Here is a 19,999-nt window from a genome sequence, read left to right on the forward strand (position 1 = left end):
TGCAGTACCATCATTGAATTCCCCACTATGAACATCCTGGGAGTTACCAGTGACCAGACACTGAACTGGACTAGCTATATAAATACTGTGGCTACCAGAACAGGTCAAAGGCTAGGAATTGTGTGGCAAGTAATTAATCTCCTGTCTGTCCAACATCTACAAGGCACAAGTTAGGAGTGTGACGGAATACTCTTCACTTGCCTGACTGGCATTCAAGAAGCTTGACATCATCTAGGACAAAGCAGCCTGCTTGATTGGCACCCCATTCACCAACTTAAACATCTACGCTATCTGCCAGCGACACACCACAGCAGCAGTGTGTGCAATATACATGATGCACATCAACAACTCACCAAGGCTGCTTTGAAAGCACCTTCCAAATCCATGACCTCTACCATCTAGAAGGACATGGGCAGTACATGTTTGGGACCACCACTACCTGCAAGTTCCTTTCCATCATCGTGAATTAGAACTATATCACTGTTCTTTCACTTGTCACTGCATCAAAATCCTGGAACTCCCTTCTTAACAATACTGTGGGTGCACATTATCAGATGTATGCAATGGTTGAAGAAGGTGGCACACCACCACTGTTAAATAAAATAATTAATTGGTTTTAAAGCACTTTGGGATGCCTCAAAGACAGCGATAGGTTGCTCTATTAATTCAAGTTCTTCCTTTAAATATATTCACACTTTCATTAAGTCACATCTTAATGAAGCAGTCACACTTAGCTACTTTTGATCAAATACCAGCACTTAGACCAATTTCTCCAGCCTCCCATCAATGAGTTCCCCGGCAGCAGGAGGCCATTCGCTAGCAACGGGATCTTCTCGGCCTGCCGCTGTGAATAGGATTTCACATTGTAGCCACCCCATGCCACTGAGAAACCCGTGGCAGGGGTGCATTGCCGGCGGATCCGCCACCAGCGAACAGCCAAGAATTCCAGCCTTAATCTTATGGCAAAATACTTTATTTAAGTACAATTTTAACTAATTGCTGTTTAGTTTGGACATGAATTTTGTCAATTAAAAAGCCAGTTTTTGCCAGTTAACCCACACCAGAAACAGAATAAAGCAGTTTTAGCTGTTTTTCTGTGCATCATTGGCAGCAGCTGCTCAATACACTCCCATCACTGGCACATTAAAATCTAAGAAAGGTTAAGTACACACCTTCCATAATGTCAAGCTTGCCCAGCTCCCAGGATCTAACCTCAAAGGCAAGAAGAACAAACATTTATTTCCTACTCACCCACCAACATGGGCCAACAGTGTGGTGGTACGCTAAAAAGGAAAGAGCTGGTTCTATGTGGTCATGGATTTCCCACTAAGGAACCATTGGTTTCTTGATATGTAGCCTCATATATAAAAATGTCTATAGGCACTGGTCTAAAGTTAATGTTTGCAATGCTGCTGACCAAAGCATTCTTGAGAGATATGATACTATGGCAATATCAGAAGATGTAGGAAGATATAACTGAAAAACCAAAATGCAAAAAGCAAAAAGTCATCAACAGATCTTATTTTTAATTCCTTTAGTAGAATAAAATACAGTTGAAACTTACCTTTACTGAGTCTCTGTCTGTTCCCATGGAAGCCACATCGTTAAAAAATGACACGGTTGCAAGAAGACACAAATTGAGGAAAAATCGTAGGTTGGGAGGGAGGGGGTGAGGTTGGAAGAAAAAACAAGCCACTGTTATCATCATCATCATTTTATGCCAACCACCAGTTATGCTGCTTCATTATATAAGATAATGACCAGTTTTCACCAATGTGAGCTCAAAACCAACTTCCAGACCGTGCAGTGTAAGTAAATATTTGGTCATTTTCTAGTGCTAAGTACCTCAGTTAACCCAACATAGTTCAACACAAAAATAGAGCTGGGGGTTGAGGAGGGATGATGAATCTGTAGTCTCTCCCATCCTCTCAGATACACAGGATAAGATTTCAACTCACTCAAAAACCACCAGCTTGTTAAAATTGGTCCCACAATATTTATTTGCAAATACCGTAAGAAGTATAAGTAGTGAAATGCTGTAAAACATGTGACAGGGTAGACAGGGCGACTGCAGTATGGTAGCCAGCACTGTTTCCTCTAGCTTCATGGATGTGCAATTATGCAGCAATCCTGTTCCAACAAAACAAGATACAAACAGGTCATGCATGACACTGGTCCCTTTAAGTTAGATGCATGATAAAGCATGACCTGGTAATCTTAAAGGGACCATGGAGTTCAACAAATGGATGTGCACAGCAAAGGGAAAGTAAAGGGAACGATAGTAAAGTTATTTTTTCCAACTGCACAAAGTGTCTTTTTTTTGCCTACGAATTTGCAAAACCTACAAGTGGATATGGTTTTGCTTTTTGTGATTCCACTATATTTGTGGTTTTGAAAGTCAAACAACATAGTAACCACATTTTAAAAAATCATTTGGATCCTACTTACAAGCTTGAACTGGGCATTACATTGCTGAGCATGTCGAAGCAAGGGAAGCACATATAGTGTAGTGATATGAACTTGTGGTTATTCATTTATCTTATGACTAATTCTCTCAACATAAACTAGTCACTTAAGTGAAATATACTGCCACTAGAATTACTTAGATGTCAATCTAAGTACAGTGGCAGTACATTTCACTTAAAGCGTTTATTTCTATGAATCAACAGAATAATTTGATATGCAAGAAATCATACCTTCAATTTAAAATATTAGACTGTCACTTTTTTTTCAATTTCGCTGAACATTTGTTACTTTTTAAAACCAGTCCTTGTATCTCTATCTATTGGTTAGCAAAGAAATCAGGTGGGTAACTCCACAACCTTACACTGCAAGGTTGTTTCCAATAAAATAATTTTTGGTGAGTGGATCAGTTTCCCTTGTTGGTGAATCATTCCCATTACTAATGAGCAGACATAACAATAATGAATCAAACTAAGCAGATCCTTCCAGCACCTCATACTGGCCAGTAATGGCAAATGTGAAAAGCTGCCATACAAGGGGTAATGTAAGGAGATGCAGCACATCTGTTGCCCACTATTGGTAGACTAGATGCAAGTGCCACTTTTGAAATATCACGTAGTTTCATCATTGGCAGCTCTGTCAAAGTCCCCTAAAAGTTCTCTCCCAAGGAGGAACTTGATGTCATCCGAGAGCACTAACACTAGGATATTTACACTATCCTCATCAGAGGCAACCATGTTAGGTAAAGAAGTTATGAAATTGCTTTAACATAGCAGATTTGATGCTTCATTGCTGTAATGGGCAACAAAAGTGCTCTGACTATGAAAAAAAAACTTATTTTGCACAATAATACAGAAATATAAATAAAATAGCAAGGTAAAGAGATTGATCAGAAAACTGTTTTCAGCATATGTCTCCAAATATTCATCAGAAAAGATAAACATGCCGTAGTTTAGTTAGAATCATAGAATACATACAGTGTAGAAGTAGCCTATTCAGACCATTGAGCCTGCACGGACAACAATCCCACCCAGGCCCGTAACCCCATGTATTTACCCTGCTAGTCCCCCTGACACGAAGGAGAAATTCAGCGTGGCCAATCAACCTAACCCACACACCTTTGGACCGTGGAAGGAAATAGAGGACCCGGAGAAAACACGCGCAGACATGGGGAGAATGTGCAAACTCCATACGGACAGTGATCCAAGCTGGAATTGAAACTGGGTGCCTGGCGCTGTGAGGCAGCAATGATAACCACTGTGCCACCGTGCCACCCATTTTATAGAATTCTCTCTCAATTTATCCAGAGGAATTGTAGATTGACTAATCTAATTAATTTGTAGTGTTTTCTTCATGACTAATCCAAACTGCATGAATATACACCAATCCTCCTCTTTGGCATCAAGTAGCTACTGCGTTCCCGCTCTTTGAGATAAGGCTAGCTATGATGTGTGACACTGAATGTAATGCAAATGCTCTCTAGTTGGAATAACAAGCAATACAGATACTAAAACTGCATGGCTGAAAATAAATTATCCAGTCTCCCCTAGTCTAAAAGCCCACAGTTTGTGTTTTTACCATAGAATTACACAAACAATAAAGCACAAAACGGGCCACTGAACCCAACTGGACCATGCCAACCTATATACTTCATTCAAGCTTCTTCCCATCCTATCTTACCTAACTATCAGCATAACCTTCCATTCTCTTCTCCCTGAAATGATTATCTAGCTTCCCCTTAAACGCACCTATACTATTCACTTTAAGTACTCCCTGTCGTAGAGTTTCATATTCTCATTACTGTCTGGGTGAAGAGGTTTCTTAGATTACTTGATGACTATTTTATATTGATAATCTCTAGTTTTGCTTTATTTCATAATTACTCAAATGCTTTTTCAAAGCAAACTTTCATAGGTTGGATGCCTTTAATAAAATAACACATTACAACTTCAGAAAGCTAGTTCTTAATCTGAAAAACTACATTGAAGAAATGAGGTGTTGCAAAAATTGGGTTCATAATTCATGTTTTGGGATATAATTTCAGTTTTAGAAATTAAAGTTCTAAATGTAAGGTAAGAAATGGGCAAACTGGTTTAGAAACTGACAAACAACCCTCATGCAAAGGCATATCAAAGGGTCAGAGTTAATAGTGAAAAAAAACAATGGGTGACCTCTGGATAGAACCTGGGTGTCTATCATTATCTCCATAAAAGAAGCTAAAAAGCAAGCAATTCTGGAAAAAGTGATTCATAAAACTCCATTCTAGATAAAAAATTATTCAGATGGATATTCAGATGAATCAAAGAATTGTGTTGAAAATAAAATAATTTGTTTAGATTTCAGTTGGAGACCATCCCAGAGCAAGCCACATTATCATAGATACGGGCTATGAGGGTACAAGATATTTTAAACAAAATAACCTGTGTGTGTTTTTTGACAAAAAACAAGGAGTTCAGTTTGGATTTTGTGAGGGAAGAGCAGCTGAAATATTTGCTCTTGCTCACAGCTAATGGAAGAAATCTATAATGATCCTCACAGAACCTTGTGGCAGAAAGCTGGGCATTTGCCGGCAACAAGGAGCTGAGGCACCCACAGTCATGAGGTCTATAAGGAAAAGGTGAAGGGGTCGTGCAGCCAAAAAGCTACAGGGAGGACCCCATAGAATCTTACCTTGAAGGACAGCTGGAACACTGAGAAAAGTTAAAGTGAACTCCAGAGGACTGTGGCACACGTTCTGGGTTAGTACCTAAGGAAGTGAATGAACTTGTTGCAATATATAAGGGATTACTTGGGGAAAGTAAGAAGTAGAACTGAGTTCATTGCATAAGTAATTATAAACTATCGTGTTAAGTTTAGTGTTTGCTTTGTCAAATTCTTATATACAATAAAGTTTGTTTTTGTTTTTTAAAATGCGTAATTTTGTGGTGTAGGTCTGTTGGTTGATTGTGGGGTGTTCAAATTTTTCTTTAAATGTTAACAGTCTCTAACAGGATTATAACAGAAGGGAAAGAATCACACTTTCAACTGAAATATTTTTTAACAAAGTTGATAGATTTTTGTTAGGCAAGGACACTAAGGGAACTAAGGCGAATAGACAGATTTACGATCCAGATTGGCCATGATCTAATTCAATGTCAGAGCAGGTCCGAGAGGCTGAATGGTCTACTCCTGTTCTTATATTCCTAAAAAGACAGAAGACATGAACAACCAAGTTCCCATTCCTAAATTACCAATTTTAAATCAATTGCAATTTCAAGCATTGGTTACCTCTTTGGTGGTCTGTGTCATGGTGTTTTTTCTCATCTTTCATAGCACTTGATAACGCCAATAGTCCTGCACTGCTTCCAACTGATGGGATTCCTGGGGGTTGGAGTCCAGACGGATGCGGTGTGAGAGGTACTGGAAGTGCATGACCATGGGAGAGATGTTGGGCTTGTAGCTGTTGCTGCTGCTGTGGACAAATGAACTTGTATGAACATAATGTATGAAGAAGTTAGGTCAAATACAAGAAATTAGAAAAAGCACATGAAATCACCTGCATAATTATTAAAAATGCATTTGTGCAATTAAAGTAGCAATATTTGTACTGCTGGCTTTTCCACTTTCTTACAGACTTCCGCCATGATACTTGTAGGGTAGATGTGAGGAAAACTTTGACAAGTTCATGGAACATGGAAGTTGTGCCAAATTTAACAGGACGACATTTCTTTTTCCCTTTTTCCATCCGGTTGCCAGCAAAATCAATAGACTGGTGGGCTACCATGCAGGAAAAGCAATAGCAAGAGACCTTAGCCAGGAACCCTTGGGAACGCTCCTCAGCAATTGGGAAGGCGAGAGCAGGGCTTAATTGGGGGCACACAGGGGACAGTGTGGGGTAGAGAGAGGAAATCAGTCAATTGGGAGTGAGACAGGGATGCAGCAGGAGTGGGGAGTAGGAGGAACAAGAGAGGACATTTGGATGGGAGCGAGAGGTTTTGTTGGAAAGCAGTACGGGAGGTGCTGATGGCAGTGGGGTTAGCGAGGATAGGGATAAGCCAAGATTAGCAAAGGTGAGGCCAAAGACTATCTTGATAAGCCAGGGAAGCTCTCCTGCTTCACATGATCCAAAAGGAGAGCTGTAAAAGACACTAAAACTCCTAAGCCGGCAGCTCCCATCTCTCTTTTACTGCCAAGTTTCCTGAGCCCTGGGAACCCACATTGCAACAATTAAATTTAAATCAGGTTGCCAATTGCACGTTGGAAGCTTTGATTTAAATATGTTAATTAAGTATTCCATAAAAATGACAAGGCGGGTTAGGAATTTTTTCCCAGATTTTAAAAAGTCGCCCACATCCTCTCTGCCTGTTATGGGGCAGTTTAATAATTAGACCCAAGTACCCATTTATAAATATTCATTGCATACAGATATTACATTTTGTTTATGGCAATATAAAAACCTTGTACAATGCATTTGCAATTTTGAATCACTATTTTTAAAAAGTAATATACAATGAAGCTATACTACTGTTTCCCTTTTGTAATCAACTGAAAATTGGGGTGTGATAAGTGTCTTTTTATTGGTCCAATACCCATATCCACCAATACATAGTCAACCAACAGATCCAACTGGGACAAATGCAGACGTTCAGTAAAGTAAATGGAATGCCAGTTTTGCAAAGAACCTGGGGCTATATTTGTAACTAGTTAAATAAACCTAAAACTTCAAATCGAACCGAGCATGGTGGCTCTGGATATTCTTTTGTCTCAGCCCTATAAACATTTATAATGATTTCAATTTCCATTTGCTTCAAACTCATGGCTAAGCTAGAAGAGACACACAGGTTGTGGGGGACTGATTTGGATTGTAATTCATGTAGCTAGTTTAAAATTGTAGGACAGTAAGAAACACTGCAGTTTTAAAAGGACCAAAAGACTCAGACTGAAAATGAAAAGACTTGGAACTCGATTTAAAAGATGCCAGTAGTTAGTCATGCAAAGAGTAGCAGATAAACTAAAAATAATGGAAGATTCCTGAATATTATTGAAATGCTATGAAATTCAAAGTACTCCAACTGAAGCAAAAATCACATTACTGGAGGAAGTCTCAAGATACTGACAAAAACAGGCCTCAATCCCCCATCTCCAAAAGCATATCTGTTAAAGAAGTGGGCAGTTATTACAAAAACCACCATCTCAGCATCCACTGCATAAGAGTTAACGTGTGAGAAAAGTGAATTAAATAACCCAGAAAGGAACCTGACTGCAGCTACTATTTAAAGCCCTCAGAGTGTCCTTAGCAGTACTTCAGCAAATTACTAAAGAAAATCTGATGTAGCAGAGGTTCAGGTCCTTAGGCTTGCTCAATAATGCTGAAATAATTGCGTACTCTGTGCACGTTTAGTGCTGCTCGAATAAAAGCTAGAGGCCTGCCCTTGTACTCTTTGCTACCCGGTGAGTCTATGTTGTGACAGGTTTATTTGAGTGGGACTATGATGCATGCACCAGTAACTGCACTGACAAGAGTTTAAAGTCTGTTTTACCAGTACACTGGCAACACACAGAAAAGCCCTCAAGAGGTTAGTATTTGAGCGCTTGACCTCAGCCAGAACAGCATCAAGCTCTGTGGTGTACTAACAATTGGTGGGTAGATAGTTGGCTGGTGAGGAGGAGGGGTAAATCAAATATAATAAAAATTAGTTTTTGCATTACAGGATATCTAGAAAGGCCTGAATATCAAATATATTAGGATTCCTTTAGTCAACACCAGGATTATAATACACTTGTGCATTTAAGTGAATCTGACTGCATATTAAAAATCAATCTTCAATATTAGCTTTACTACATTAGCTTCAATGAGCTGTAGCATAATTTAATTTAGTTGAAAATGCAACTATTTATTTCACTGGAACAAACAGCTATAATTATTTCTTTATCGAAATATACAAGTTACAAAGAATGTTTATATCTAGAAATATAATCGAAGGGAATATCGGTCCAGATTTTGGATCAATGATGAAGCAGTGAATTTTGCAGTACTTCAGCATTTGCTACTGATTTCAAAGAAAGCTGCCCCACAAAGACCCAGCGATCTCTGTGATGTAGACTTTCCCTTTCCCAATAGCAGCTTAAATCCGGCGCTAAGTCAAGAGGATCTCCAAGTGTGCAGTAACAGCAATATGGGTGAGCAGCAGAAGAAACCAATCATAATGAAATATTCTCACAGACAACATGGCATTGCCTAGGCGTTGGAGACATTATCTGCACACAAGGCTATTGGGTCACATCGGCCGTTAAATCATACTTTGGACAGATTGCTCTGAGTAACTGTGGCTTGTACAATAGAGATCCTTGTGCACAGGAATATTGAAGTGGATATACTTGATGCAGCACAAACGATTCCTGACCCAAAATGATCAACAGAATATTTTAACGTAAAATAATGATGAAAAGCTATGGCGATAAGATGAAAATTAGCTCTGTATTGGTCTTGAAAAGTAAGAGGAGAAACATGTGTCAAGCTGGCACAGCCATAGCAATTTCTCTGCAAATTAAGCCAAATTCAGCATCAGGTTTCACCCGAATGGAAAAAAGCTGTAAACACAAATGGACATTCCCATGGTAGGTAGGAGGAAATTTATCAGCACCGAATCAAGCTAGCAAGCAGGCAGATCCTAGGAGGGATGAGTAACAAAACCAAGGGTAGCAAGCAGACCACAGTTTTCTGTGGAGCCAGGAGGACCATTACTATTCACTCTAGCTCCACAAAAATATAACATTAAAACAGTTTTGTGGCTTTTTTTTAAACCCACTTTCTAGCTGTCCTTTTAAGACTAAAAGACCTGGCGCAACTAGGTGGGGTTTGTGCATTACAAACACCAGCCATTTGCTCCTGAATTTTGCAGCAGAGTCCTATAACCAGCCAGATTTGCATAATGAAGGTCTGTTAATTCAGTCACAGGGCAATTGCTTTCTCACTTGAATATATCAAGGCCCACCTTAATTGATATTTAAAGTTTAATTATTAGTGTCATAAGTAGGCTTACATTAACCCTGCAATGAAGTTACTGTGAAAATCCCCCAGCCGCCACACTCCTGCACCTCTTCTGGTATACTGAAGGAGAATTTAGCATGGCCAATGCATCCTCATAGAATCATAGAAACCCTACAGTGCAGAAGGAGGCCATTCGGCCCATCGAGTCTGCACCGACCACAATCCCACCCAGGCCCTACCCCCACATATTTACCCGCTAATCCCTCTAACTACACATCTCAGGGACAATTTTTAACCTGGCCAATCAACCTAACCCGCACATCTTTGGACTGTGGGAGGAAACCGGAGCACCCGGAGGAAACCCACGCAGACACGAGGAGAATGTGCAAACTCCACACAGACAGTGACCCGAGCCGGGAATCGAACCCGGGACCCTGGAGCTGTGAAGCAGCAGTGCTAACCACTGTGCTACCGTGCCGCCCAAAGCAGCACGTCTTTCAGACAGTGGGAGGAAACCGGAGCATCCGGAGGAAACCCACGCAGATCAAAGAACAAAGAAAATTACAGCACAGGAACAGGCCCTTCGGCCCTCCAAGCCTGCACTGACCACGCTGTCCGACTTAACTCCCTACCCTTCCGGGGACCATATCCCTCCATTCCCATCTTATTCATGTATTTGTCATGATGCCCCTTAAACGTCACTGTCGTATCCACTTCCACTACCTTCCCTGGTGGCGAGTTCCAGGCACCCACCACCCTCTGTGTAAAAAACCTGCCTCGTACATCTCCTTTAAACCTTGCCCCTCGCACCTTAAACCTATGCCCCCGAGTAATTGACTCTTCCACCCCTGAGAGAAAGCTTCTGTCCATGCCCCTCATAATCTTGTAGAATTCTGTCAGGTCGCCCCTCAACCTCCGTCGTTCCAGTGAGAACAAACTAAGTTTCTCCAACCTCCCCTCATAGCTAATGCCCTCCATACCAGGCAACATCCCGGTATATCTTTTCTGTACCCTCTCCAAAGCCTCCACATCCTTCTGGAAGTGTGGCGACCAGAACTGAACACTATATTCCAATTGCGGCCTAACTAAGGTTCTATAAAGCTGCAACATGACTTGCCAATTTTTAAACTCAATGCCCTGGCCAATGAAGGCAATCATGCTGTATGCCTTCTTGACTACTTTCTCCACCTGCATTGCCACTTTCAGTGACCTGTGTACCTGTACACCCAGATCCCTCTGCCTATCAATACTCTTAAGGGTTCTGCCATTTACTATATATTTCCTATCTGTATTAGACCTTCGAAATGCATTACCTCACATTTGTCCAGATTAAACTCCATTTGCCATCTCTCCGCCCAAGTTTCCAGCCGATCTATATCCTGCTGTCATCTAAAACACAACTCTCAAGATCCCATGTTGCCTCAGTGTTCTTTCATCTGTCTGTGACCTTTCAATGATTCAATTCCAAATGTTAGAGTGTCTCTCTCTGGGCTGTTCCACATTATCCTGGGATATGGTTACCCTCTTTAACTCTGGAAATCCACTGAATCCATTCAGGTCCTATAATTGTGACTCCAATTTCAGATTTAATCTGCAATGAATTCAAAAACGTGGACCACAACAACTAAATCTATCCCCTCCAGCTCCAAGTGCCTCTGCAGCCCAGATGAAATGTCCTGAACTGGGGCACCAGGCAGGCAACGTAGCCCTCGGGACTCTGAATCCTGGCCACAGAGAAAAGTGTCTATTCCCCTGAAGAAATATTCCCATTTACAACTAAATTTCCCTTTTCTCCCCCCTCTTGAATGGCTCCCTGAATCAAAGTGCTATGGTTAGGTTGCTCATCCTCCTTGCAACCCCCGCCCACGTCCGCACAGGGAGCAAGTGTCACAAACCTGTTTGTTTAATCATTCAAAGGACATGGGTGTCCCTGGCTGGCCAGCATTTATTGCCTGTCCCTAGTTGCCCTTTGAGTGCATTGAGAGTCACCAACATTGATGTGACTCTGGTGTCACATGCAGACCAGACCAGATAAGGACAGCAGGTCTCATTCCCAAAAGGACATTAGTGAACCAGACAGGTTTTGCAACTATGGCACTATCCTAACGTGTCAAATTCTATTCAACTTCATGTAATGCACGAGTTCCCGGCTGATGTTGGGTGGTCCATTTTCAGAAACCAACACCTGCGGGATTCACACGGTTAGGTATATTGCATGCTAAATTCTCCCTCAGTGTACCCGAACGGGTGCCAGACTGTGGCATCTAGGGGATTTTCACAGTAACTTCATTGCAGGGTTAATGTAAGCCTACTTATGACACTAATAATTAAACTTTAAATATCAATTAAGGTGGGTATTGATATATTCAAGTGAGAAAGCAATTGCCCTGTAACGGAATTAACAGACCTTCATTATGCAAATCTGGCTGGTTATAGGACTCTGCTGCAAAATTCACCTCACAGTGCCAGGGACGCGGGTACGATTCCCAGCTTGGGTCACTGTCTGTGTGGAGTCTGCACATTTTCCCCATGTAAGCGTGGGTTTCCTTCCACAGTCCAAAAAATGTGTTGGCTAGGTATATTGCGTGCTAAATTCTCCCTCAGTGTACCCAAACGGGTGCCAGAGTGTGGTATCTAGGGGATTTTCACAGTAACTTCATTGCAGTGTTAATGTAAGCCTACTTGTGACTCTAATAAATGAATTTTAAACTTAAAACAGACTCTGCACAGACAGTGACCCAAGCCAGGAATCGAACCCAGGTCCCTGGAGCTGTGCCACCGTGCTGTGCCGCCCCTTCCCCCTGTCCCCAATGAAAATTAGGACAAGTCACTCCAGGTTTGGTGCATTCGATATGAACAGGGAACCTTCCACTTCTAGCACAGTCAATCATCTCTCTCTCCCTATTTCTCTCCGTAGTTCTGATTAGTTCACATTTTTCGGCCAAAATAGACGACCTGATCTGAAGATCTTGCCTAATCATTTCTTCCCTGCCCCAGAGAGTGGTGAATGCTCAGTCTTTGAATATATTCAAGACAATACCCAAATATCCATCCAACTTTAAAGGAATTAAAAGATATGAGGATAGCGCAGAAAGGAGCAGTTGAGGTCGAACATCAGAATACTCCTGGATGAGTACATGGGACTTAATAGGATGGAGGGTTATAGGTAGGCCTAAAAGGTAGGGATATGTTCGGCACAACTTGTGGGGCCGAAGGGCTTATTTTGTGCTGTAGTTTTTCTATGTTTTCTATGTTTCTAGTTCAAGGGACCAAATTTCTGCTCTTATTTCTTATGTTCACTCAAACATTTTGGCATAGTGACATGAATACAACAGAAACAACAATTAATTAACCATTTAAAATTTGTTCATCTGAATTCAACAATGAATATATAGACAGTAACACTGCTAATTGATTGCTATTATAATACAATTCTGAAATAATATTTATTTACATATTTACATGGCAACTTCACAAAATGTGGTGGTGGGTTTTAGGAATCAGTGGTAAAGCCAGGGCCAGGCTGCATGTAGAGATACATTAAAAAGGTACTTTGTCAAGTTCAATCAGAATCAGCTGGCATACAGTTATCTACGTTCATAGATTTATTACTCCAATTATTAGATGGTCCATCAGTCAGCTCCCAGCTTAATCCTTTGAGAATCACAATACCATTTTTGCAAGACAGAGCATTATACACTCCTCCTATCCATTGATAAGTTAATTTTATGTATATATGCATTGTCTAAGTCTATTCATAAGATGTTACCACCTAAAAAATTAGAGTATTCAAAGAACATTGGAAGCTCAACCAATACAGCAGTGACTACATTCACCATGTCAACATACACATTCAAAGTGTATGATTAAAAAATCGTGTAGATACTTTTGAGAGGTCTAAAAGAAATTTATATGGCAAAGTCAAGGGGGAGTGTTAAAAAGCACTTCCCATTATTATCTGTCCCTCTGACCCCCTCCTTAAAACCTGCGAAGAAACACTCCCAACCTTAATATCAAGCACAGTCCATAATAAGTTAACTGCACAATAGCCATATATAGTATACAATTTTTTAGTTTATATATTAAATGTATACACCCTCACACATTATGTATACATGCATATACATTATATATGTGTAGATATAAGCTGCATACATGCAGAGGATGGGACAGAGTGGGAGGGTGATGCGCAGAGGAATAATCATTTGAATTTATTTAAAAAACTTTAACAAAGAAAAGTACCCTAAATGAAGAAAAAAGACATGAGTCAAATAATAGAAATAGTGGCAGGGTTGAATTCACACTCTTTGAAAAAGATGAGTTTTAAGCGAGGTGGTAAAAGGGGATAATAACATGGAAAGTCATGGAGGAGTTTAAATAGAAGGATGCGGATTTTAAATGTGATGTTTTTGTAGGACGGGGAAACCAATACAAAAAGCTGCCAGCTTTGTTTATAACAAATCGCCCTTCAAAATATGACACTCTTTCAAGGGGTGACACGACTATCCAGCTATCTAATGACTTCTCTAATTAGTGCTTAAAAAAATAATTGACGATTTTCTTTTCTGCAAATTGGGACTTGTTGCCTACTATCTGAATTCACATACGAAAAATCAGTCACTTGGTAGTACAGAACTTGAATATTGCTGAGAACAGAGATGTTGCCGAAGCTTTTCACCTTGCACGCATCAGGACAATTGCAAGAATGCCAAATTTCAAACAATCATAACAATCTATACTACTGGAGAAAAAGGCATTGATTGATTGGTAAGTCGACTCTGATTGGCTGAGATGTTGCCATGGAAAGAGCAATGGAGGAATTATAAGCTCCCAAGCTCCCATGTAAGATGAAAAGCTTCAGCAACACGTCTCTCATTTTAGCAATATTCAAGTGAGAAAACATTCTCTTGGCTGAAACCATGTAGCCATAGGGTAATTTAAGCTTTCAGAAATTGAAAAGAATTACAGGGTGCTGCCAAATGCTGCACAATACCATTTCCATTATAAATTTTGGATAATCCCCACAAGGCAGAATATCAAGTGTGTGTTCATATTAATTGGTGAGACATGGAGGACTTCTATTAATTGTCTCATTGACACCACCTTCAGCGAACACTACCTAAGTAGCACTGCAGAATACAGACTTGACATATCAACTACAATGAAACTAAACTACTATGCAATCACTAGAAGTATTCTTCGAGCCTAATTGGTTCTTTGGATATCAGTGTAGCTCTGATTCCTTTACTCTGACCTGCTCAAAATGGCTCTATCATCTGAAATACCCAGTCCCAATCTAAAGATGATTTTGAGATTCATTGTACCCTTCCCCCAGATTGCATTCAATGTTGCTGGAAGCAATTAATATTTAGACTATGAAATTAATGCACAAATACGCTGCTCTTTGGAAATATATGCTCACTGGCAAGACTGGCAGTCATTGACAATTTCCAGTGGAAGAGGTGGTACAGTTTGATGCAACTGAATGGCTTGTTTGACCGTTTCAGAGGGCAGTTAAGAATCAATCATGTTGATGGGGAATTGGTGTCACAGACCAGGTAAAAATTTAGGTTTCCTTTCCTAAAGAACATTTTTTATTCTTATTCCCTCACTGTATGCCAGCCTCCTTGGCAAGGCCAGCATTTAGTGTCCATCCTTAATTTCCCTGAAGAAGGTCGTGGCGTGCCACCTTCTTGAAACACTGTTTATGGATTGCATTTATGAGAATCGGACATCTGTGGAGTCACTCATAATGCTATCTTTTTATTTCCAGATTTAAAAAAGAACAGAATTCAAATTCTCAGACTGCCATGGTGAGATTTGAATTCATGTTGTCTGGTTATTAGTCCAAGATTCAGGATTACTGGCCCCGTAATGTAACTGTACCCATGTTACCCCCGTCTCGTGACTTTGTGATGTGATTCCACATTAGGTGTTGTGATCAGGAAATGAACATTCGCACGGAAGTGCAAGTATAGGCAGAAAGAGAAATGCATTGAGTTTGAGTATGTTGCCATGTACACCAGGGAGAGGCAGGCTTCCATGAGTCAAAATTGGTGTATTGCTTGTACTGAGGATAGATGATTTTCAGAATTTGTGCGATGCATCACACTAACTCAACTCCAAGAGAGATAACTCTAATATAAAGCCATATTTACAAAGGAGAGTTCTACAGCAACAAAGGAAAATTAATATTTAGACTATGAAATTAATGCACAAATACGCTGCTCTTTGGAAGTATATGCTCACTGAAATTGCTAAAAGTAATGGTTGCACAACCGATTCCTTTTGAAAACACATCCAATAGGTTTTGTCCCATAGACCAACCCTCTGTCATTATATTTTGTAGCCTTTCCATTACTTATTGTCACTCTCCAACAGGATCTAATGACTGTCCATGCTTAACTATTGCTGAAGAGAGAGATATGGGCTGGAATTTTCCAGCCTTTCATGCCCCACTGCTGCGTTCAGCCAAGTCTTCGTTCACTGCAGTGGGACCAGAAAACCCCACCGGTGCGAATGGCCGAAAAAATCCCCCCGTGCTGACTAATCTATTCATCTTGCATTCCTCATGACAGATCACATGAATACACATAGTAAAAGGAACAACAATTCATACTGCATGAGAAGGAAGTGCTGATTGGTTGAGGCATTGCCATGGAGAATGCTTGGAACAGTTAACTGCCAAGCTACTGTTCAAATTCAGATCAGGCAGGTCGACTCTGATTGGTTGTTAAGCAAGACTTGATCAATCAGCACTCCCCTCTCATACAGTGTAAATTGTTATTCCCTTTACTGTTGGTAATCTCACAATCTGGCCTGATGAGAGCAAGATGAAATGATTAGACAACATGGGTGGAATTTTATGAGACTTTTTCTAAGTGTCCAGCTAATCTGAAAATGGGAGTGTTCCAGATCCGTTTTTCGGGTGAGTTTTCACACCCAACCTTACATGCACTGTGTCTCTGAAAGGATGGGCTAGTCAGTTTGTAGCCAGAGAGGCTGTGGGCGGGGCTTAACTCACCGGACAGCCTGTAGAGGGAGATATTGTGCCTGTGCACACCTCTGATGCGGCACATGGGCATTAGCAATAGCAGGGGTCTAACAGATAGAGAGAGAGAGAGAGAGAGCTGCAGGCAGAGGGGCGGCACGGTAGCACAGTGGTTAGCACTGCTGCTTTACAGCTCCAGGGTCCCGGGTTCGATTCCCGGCTCGGGTCACTGTCTGTGTGGAGTTTGCACATTCTCCTCGTGTCTGCGTGGGTTTCCTCCGGGTGCTCCGGTTTCCTCCCACAGTCCAAAGATGTGCGGGTTAGGTTGATTGGCCAGGTTTAAAAAATTACCCCTTAGAGTCCTGGGATGCGTAGGTTAGAGGGATTAGTGGGTAAATATGTGGGGGTAGGGCCTGGGTGGGATTGTGGTCGGTGCAGACTCGATGGGCCGAATGGCCTCCTTCTGCACTGTAGGGTTTCTATGATTCTTCTATGAAAACGGGCACAAAGAGGTCGTAAAATTCCGCCCCATGTCTCTTTTTACAACAAAAAGCAAATTCTATGCAACCAAACAATTAACTGCCCATTCCGTAGGAAATCTGTCTGTCCTCTCACTCTGGATGCAGCTCCTTGGTTGCTTTGTGTCCTCCAGATGAAACTGCAGACACTGGGGCGGTTTTTTGGTCCCATTATGCTCAGCGCAAATCCCACGATGCCAGGAGAACCCGACGACAGGTTGGAAACGGGATTCGCATCGGGCACAGAACAGTTTGCGATCTTCCCGGGCCCTCCCAGTAGACACAATCAGTTTCACGCCCCACAAGGGTGTAAACTTGATTACCATGGATTCAAACATATTTAAATATGCAAAATCGGCTTAATACCGAATTTTATGAGAACGTCACATGCCCGTGGCATAAAGGTGGTAGGAATCACTACTGGTCGAGACCAGACGTGATAACCATGGCAGGAGGCTCAGAGCCCATTGCAGCCCCCGAGTGGTCGGGAACATGGCACTGCTGGTTGGCATTGCCAAGGGGTGGACCTCAATGCAGGCAATCTATGAAGGGGAGGGGGAGGTCATGCTGTTGATTTATGTCTGGGGGGGGAGGGGGGGGGGGGATGTTTGGGCACCCTTTAAAAATGGCGTCCCGATCTCAGTAAAGCAAGGCTTGTGGCATATTTAGGCCTCACTCACAATGATACCGCAAAACGCACCCTCCTTCAAAATAATGGCAGTGAGAGAAGATCTCATCGGAAAACCTGCCCAACACACCAGTTTTCTGACTGAACCTGACACTTTGCCATTTTTTAGGAAAATGCTGCCCACTATCTGTGCTGCTCATGCAGCTGCAAGTTTTTTTTTAAACCATGGCACTACCACTTTCTGTAGTCTTGGGCAGCTCCAGTACAACCTGACCCTCCTCCCTCTCCAATAACTACAGTGCCTTCATGGCTTGGTGGTCACACTCCCACCCCAGAGTTTGGAGCTTATGAGTTTGAATTCACTCCAGCACTTGCATACAGCTGAAAAATGTTTTGGAAAGTATAAGACATATCATCGGGGAGAATTTTACCAGGAAACAGGGTAACAATGGCAGCCAGTAGAGGTATAGGGAGATGCATCAGATCAGTCCCCTAATGTAGTCCTCCTGTCAGTCCTTCCTCGAAAGGAAGCAGACAACAAATTTAAATATTCAAAGGCTGTATTAGGGGCCATTTTACCAAGCTGTCCACATCTTGACAACAGTGGATCAACCCCCTTAGCAGCTGAAAGCAAACAGCCTCCCAGAAGTAGCTCAGGCTGGGGGAGTTTTTTTTTGTGTGGAGAGAAGGGACCGGGGGTAGACAGGACAACATCCGTGGCCCCAGTGAATTGGTTAGAGACTTGTTTCTTCTTTCAGGATGCTGTTAAAGAAATTTCTTCAACCTATCCTGTGTCAGCTCCAGGGTCCCTGTACATGTTAACAGTGGCCACCGCTCCCTGCGAATCTGCTGAGGTGCCAGCCATTCTGTACCAGATGGCAAAGCCAGCAGCAGCTCATTCAGTGCTGCCGTTGGTAAAATTGAGGGAGCAGTCCCACTGGCCGGCCATGCATGTTGCCAACACCTATTTCCGCTGCTGTCTGGACCAATTCAACGATAAAATTTTGCCCAGTCTCTATGTAAATATAACTCCTCCTTTTCTGAACCCCAACCCCCACCCCTCCTCCGAGATACCAAACCCCACACTTCCCTGGAGTCACCTCAAACTCCTTCTAATACTGCAGTGCCAGGAAACCTCTCTCTGGAGTTCTCTTAGACCCTAGCTTATCCAAAGTGTTCTGTACACTCTTGCTTCCTTCACAATGTTGCCAGGCTACATCACTTCACCTCCCTGCAATACTCCCAAGTTCCAGTTATAATGAGCATTCCCGAATCCCCAGTCTCCCAGATCCAATCTCTCATGAATGCACTTAAGCAGTAGGTGACTCCATTTTCCCAGGGCCAATCATGTCCTGCTTTCAAGCTCTCCAAATTTGTCACATTGGTGTGTGTTCCACTGCTGCTTTTACAACTTGTTCTCCCCTGATCAGCAGCATCACCAACCTATCATTTTGTGTTGTTCTGCTTCCAGCAAAAGGCAAGTGCGAAGTGAGAGAAATTAACTACAAGGTAAAGGATCATGTTCGTTTTAATATGGAATTGGGTATACACATAAAAAAGGAAAGATTTGCAGAACTGTGAGGAAGAACAGGGGAATGGAACTAATTAGACAGCTTTATCGAAGAGTTGGCATTTCTCTGAATTTCTACCCCTCATCTTTTTATCCTTCCTCACCCCAATATGGATCTGACACTTTTTTTGTGTGAAACTCTTCAGTGTATCTTCTGTCTATTAGGCATTTCCCCTGTACTGCTTTTTTTTTTTAAATGAGAAAGGAAAGAGAAGATTTCACCTCCTTTTCCTTCATTCAATGAAATCTTTATTGTTGACATAAGCCACAAATTTCTGAGAAGTCACTCCCACTCTACCATCATAACTTTGCCCAAAGCACTGAAAAACTCAATTTCTGACACAATTCCGACAAAGAAATGCAACTTTTCTGGGAAAATTACTGGCCATATAGCCTCTCTCAATCACTAACCCTGAAATAATAAAGATGCTTCTTTATTTAAAAAGAGAGATAAGAGTTCAAAAAGTTGGGTGGGGGGTGGCGGTAGGGGAAGAGAGAGAAAGATGGAGAGAGAGAGCGTGCATGCACAAGAGAAGGTGGGCAAAAGAGAGACAAAGCATGAAAAGAGAAATCAGGGGAAAGAAATAAAGAGAAAATGTTGACAGCATTGCTTACAGCAATTTTCTCTGCTCAAGCATAAATGATACACCACAGTATGCTAATTTGAAGAGATCATGGTCAGTTAGTAGATCTTCATGTGGACACTTCTCAGACTCACCAATAGCCAGCATTGAAACCTTCTCTTCTCTGTGTGCTATGGTAGAGATTAAAAAGTTAATGCCAAGCATGATAATATTTTCTTCATACTTGTCTTAAATGCTTGAAAACTATTTAAGAATAAATTTTGGTATATTTCAAC

At 41.5% G+C, this 19,999-nt stretch overlaps 1 protein-coding gene across 7 annotated transcripts in view; it reads right to left on the reverse strand.

Annotated features, from left to right (window-relative positions):
• LOC144494916 (transducin-like enhancer protein 4) overlaps positions 1-19,999 on the reverse strand; it is a 169,716-nt gene that overhangs the window by 61,084 nt on the left and 88,633 nt on the right. For 3 of the 7 annotated variants that reach the window (XM_078214513.1, XM_078214511.1, XM_078214510.1), the window contains 2 exons: positions 5,731-5,911; positions 1,565-1,581 (listed from right to left, as the gene is read on the reverse strand). In XM_078214513.1, the coding sequence (XP_078070639.1) occupies positions 1,565-1,581; positions 5,731-5,911 (198 nt within the window). Of the gene's footprint in view, positions 1-1,564; positions 1,582-5,730; positions 5,915-19,858; positions 19,895-19,999 lie in introns of all 7 variants that reach the window. The other 4 variants (XM_078214512.1, XM_078214509.1, XM_078214508.1 and 1 more) reach the window with 3 other exon arrangements.

The sequence above is a fragment of the Mustelus asterias genome, chromosome 6 (assembly GCF_964213995.1).
Source record: "Mustelus asterias chromosome 6, sMusAst1.hap1.1, whole genome shotgun sequence".
NCBI classification, from domain to species: domain Eukaryota; kingdom Metazoa; phylum Chordata; class Chondrichthyes; order Carcharhiniformes; family Triakidae; genus Mustelus; species Mustelus asterias.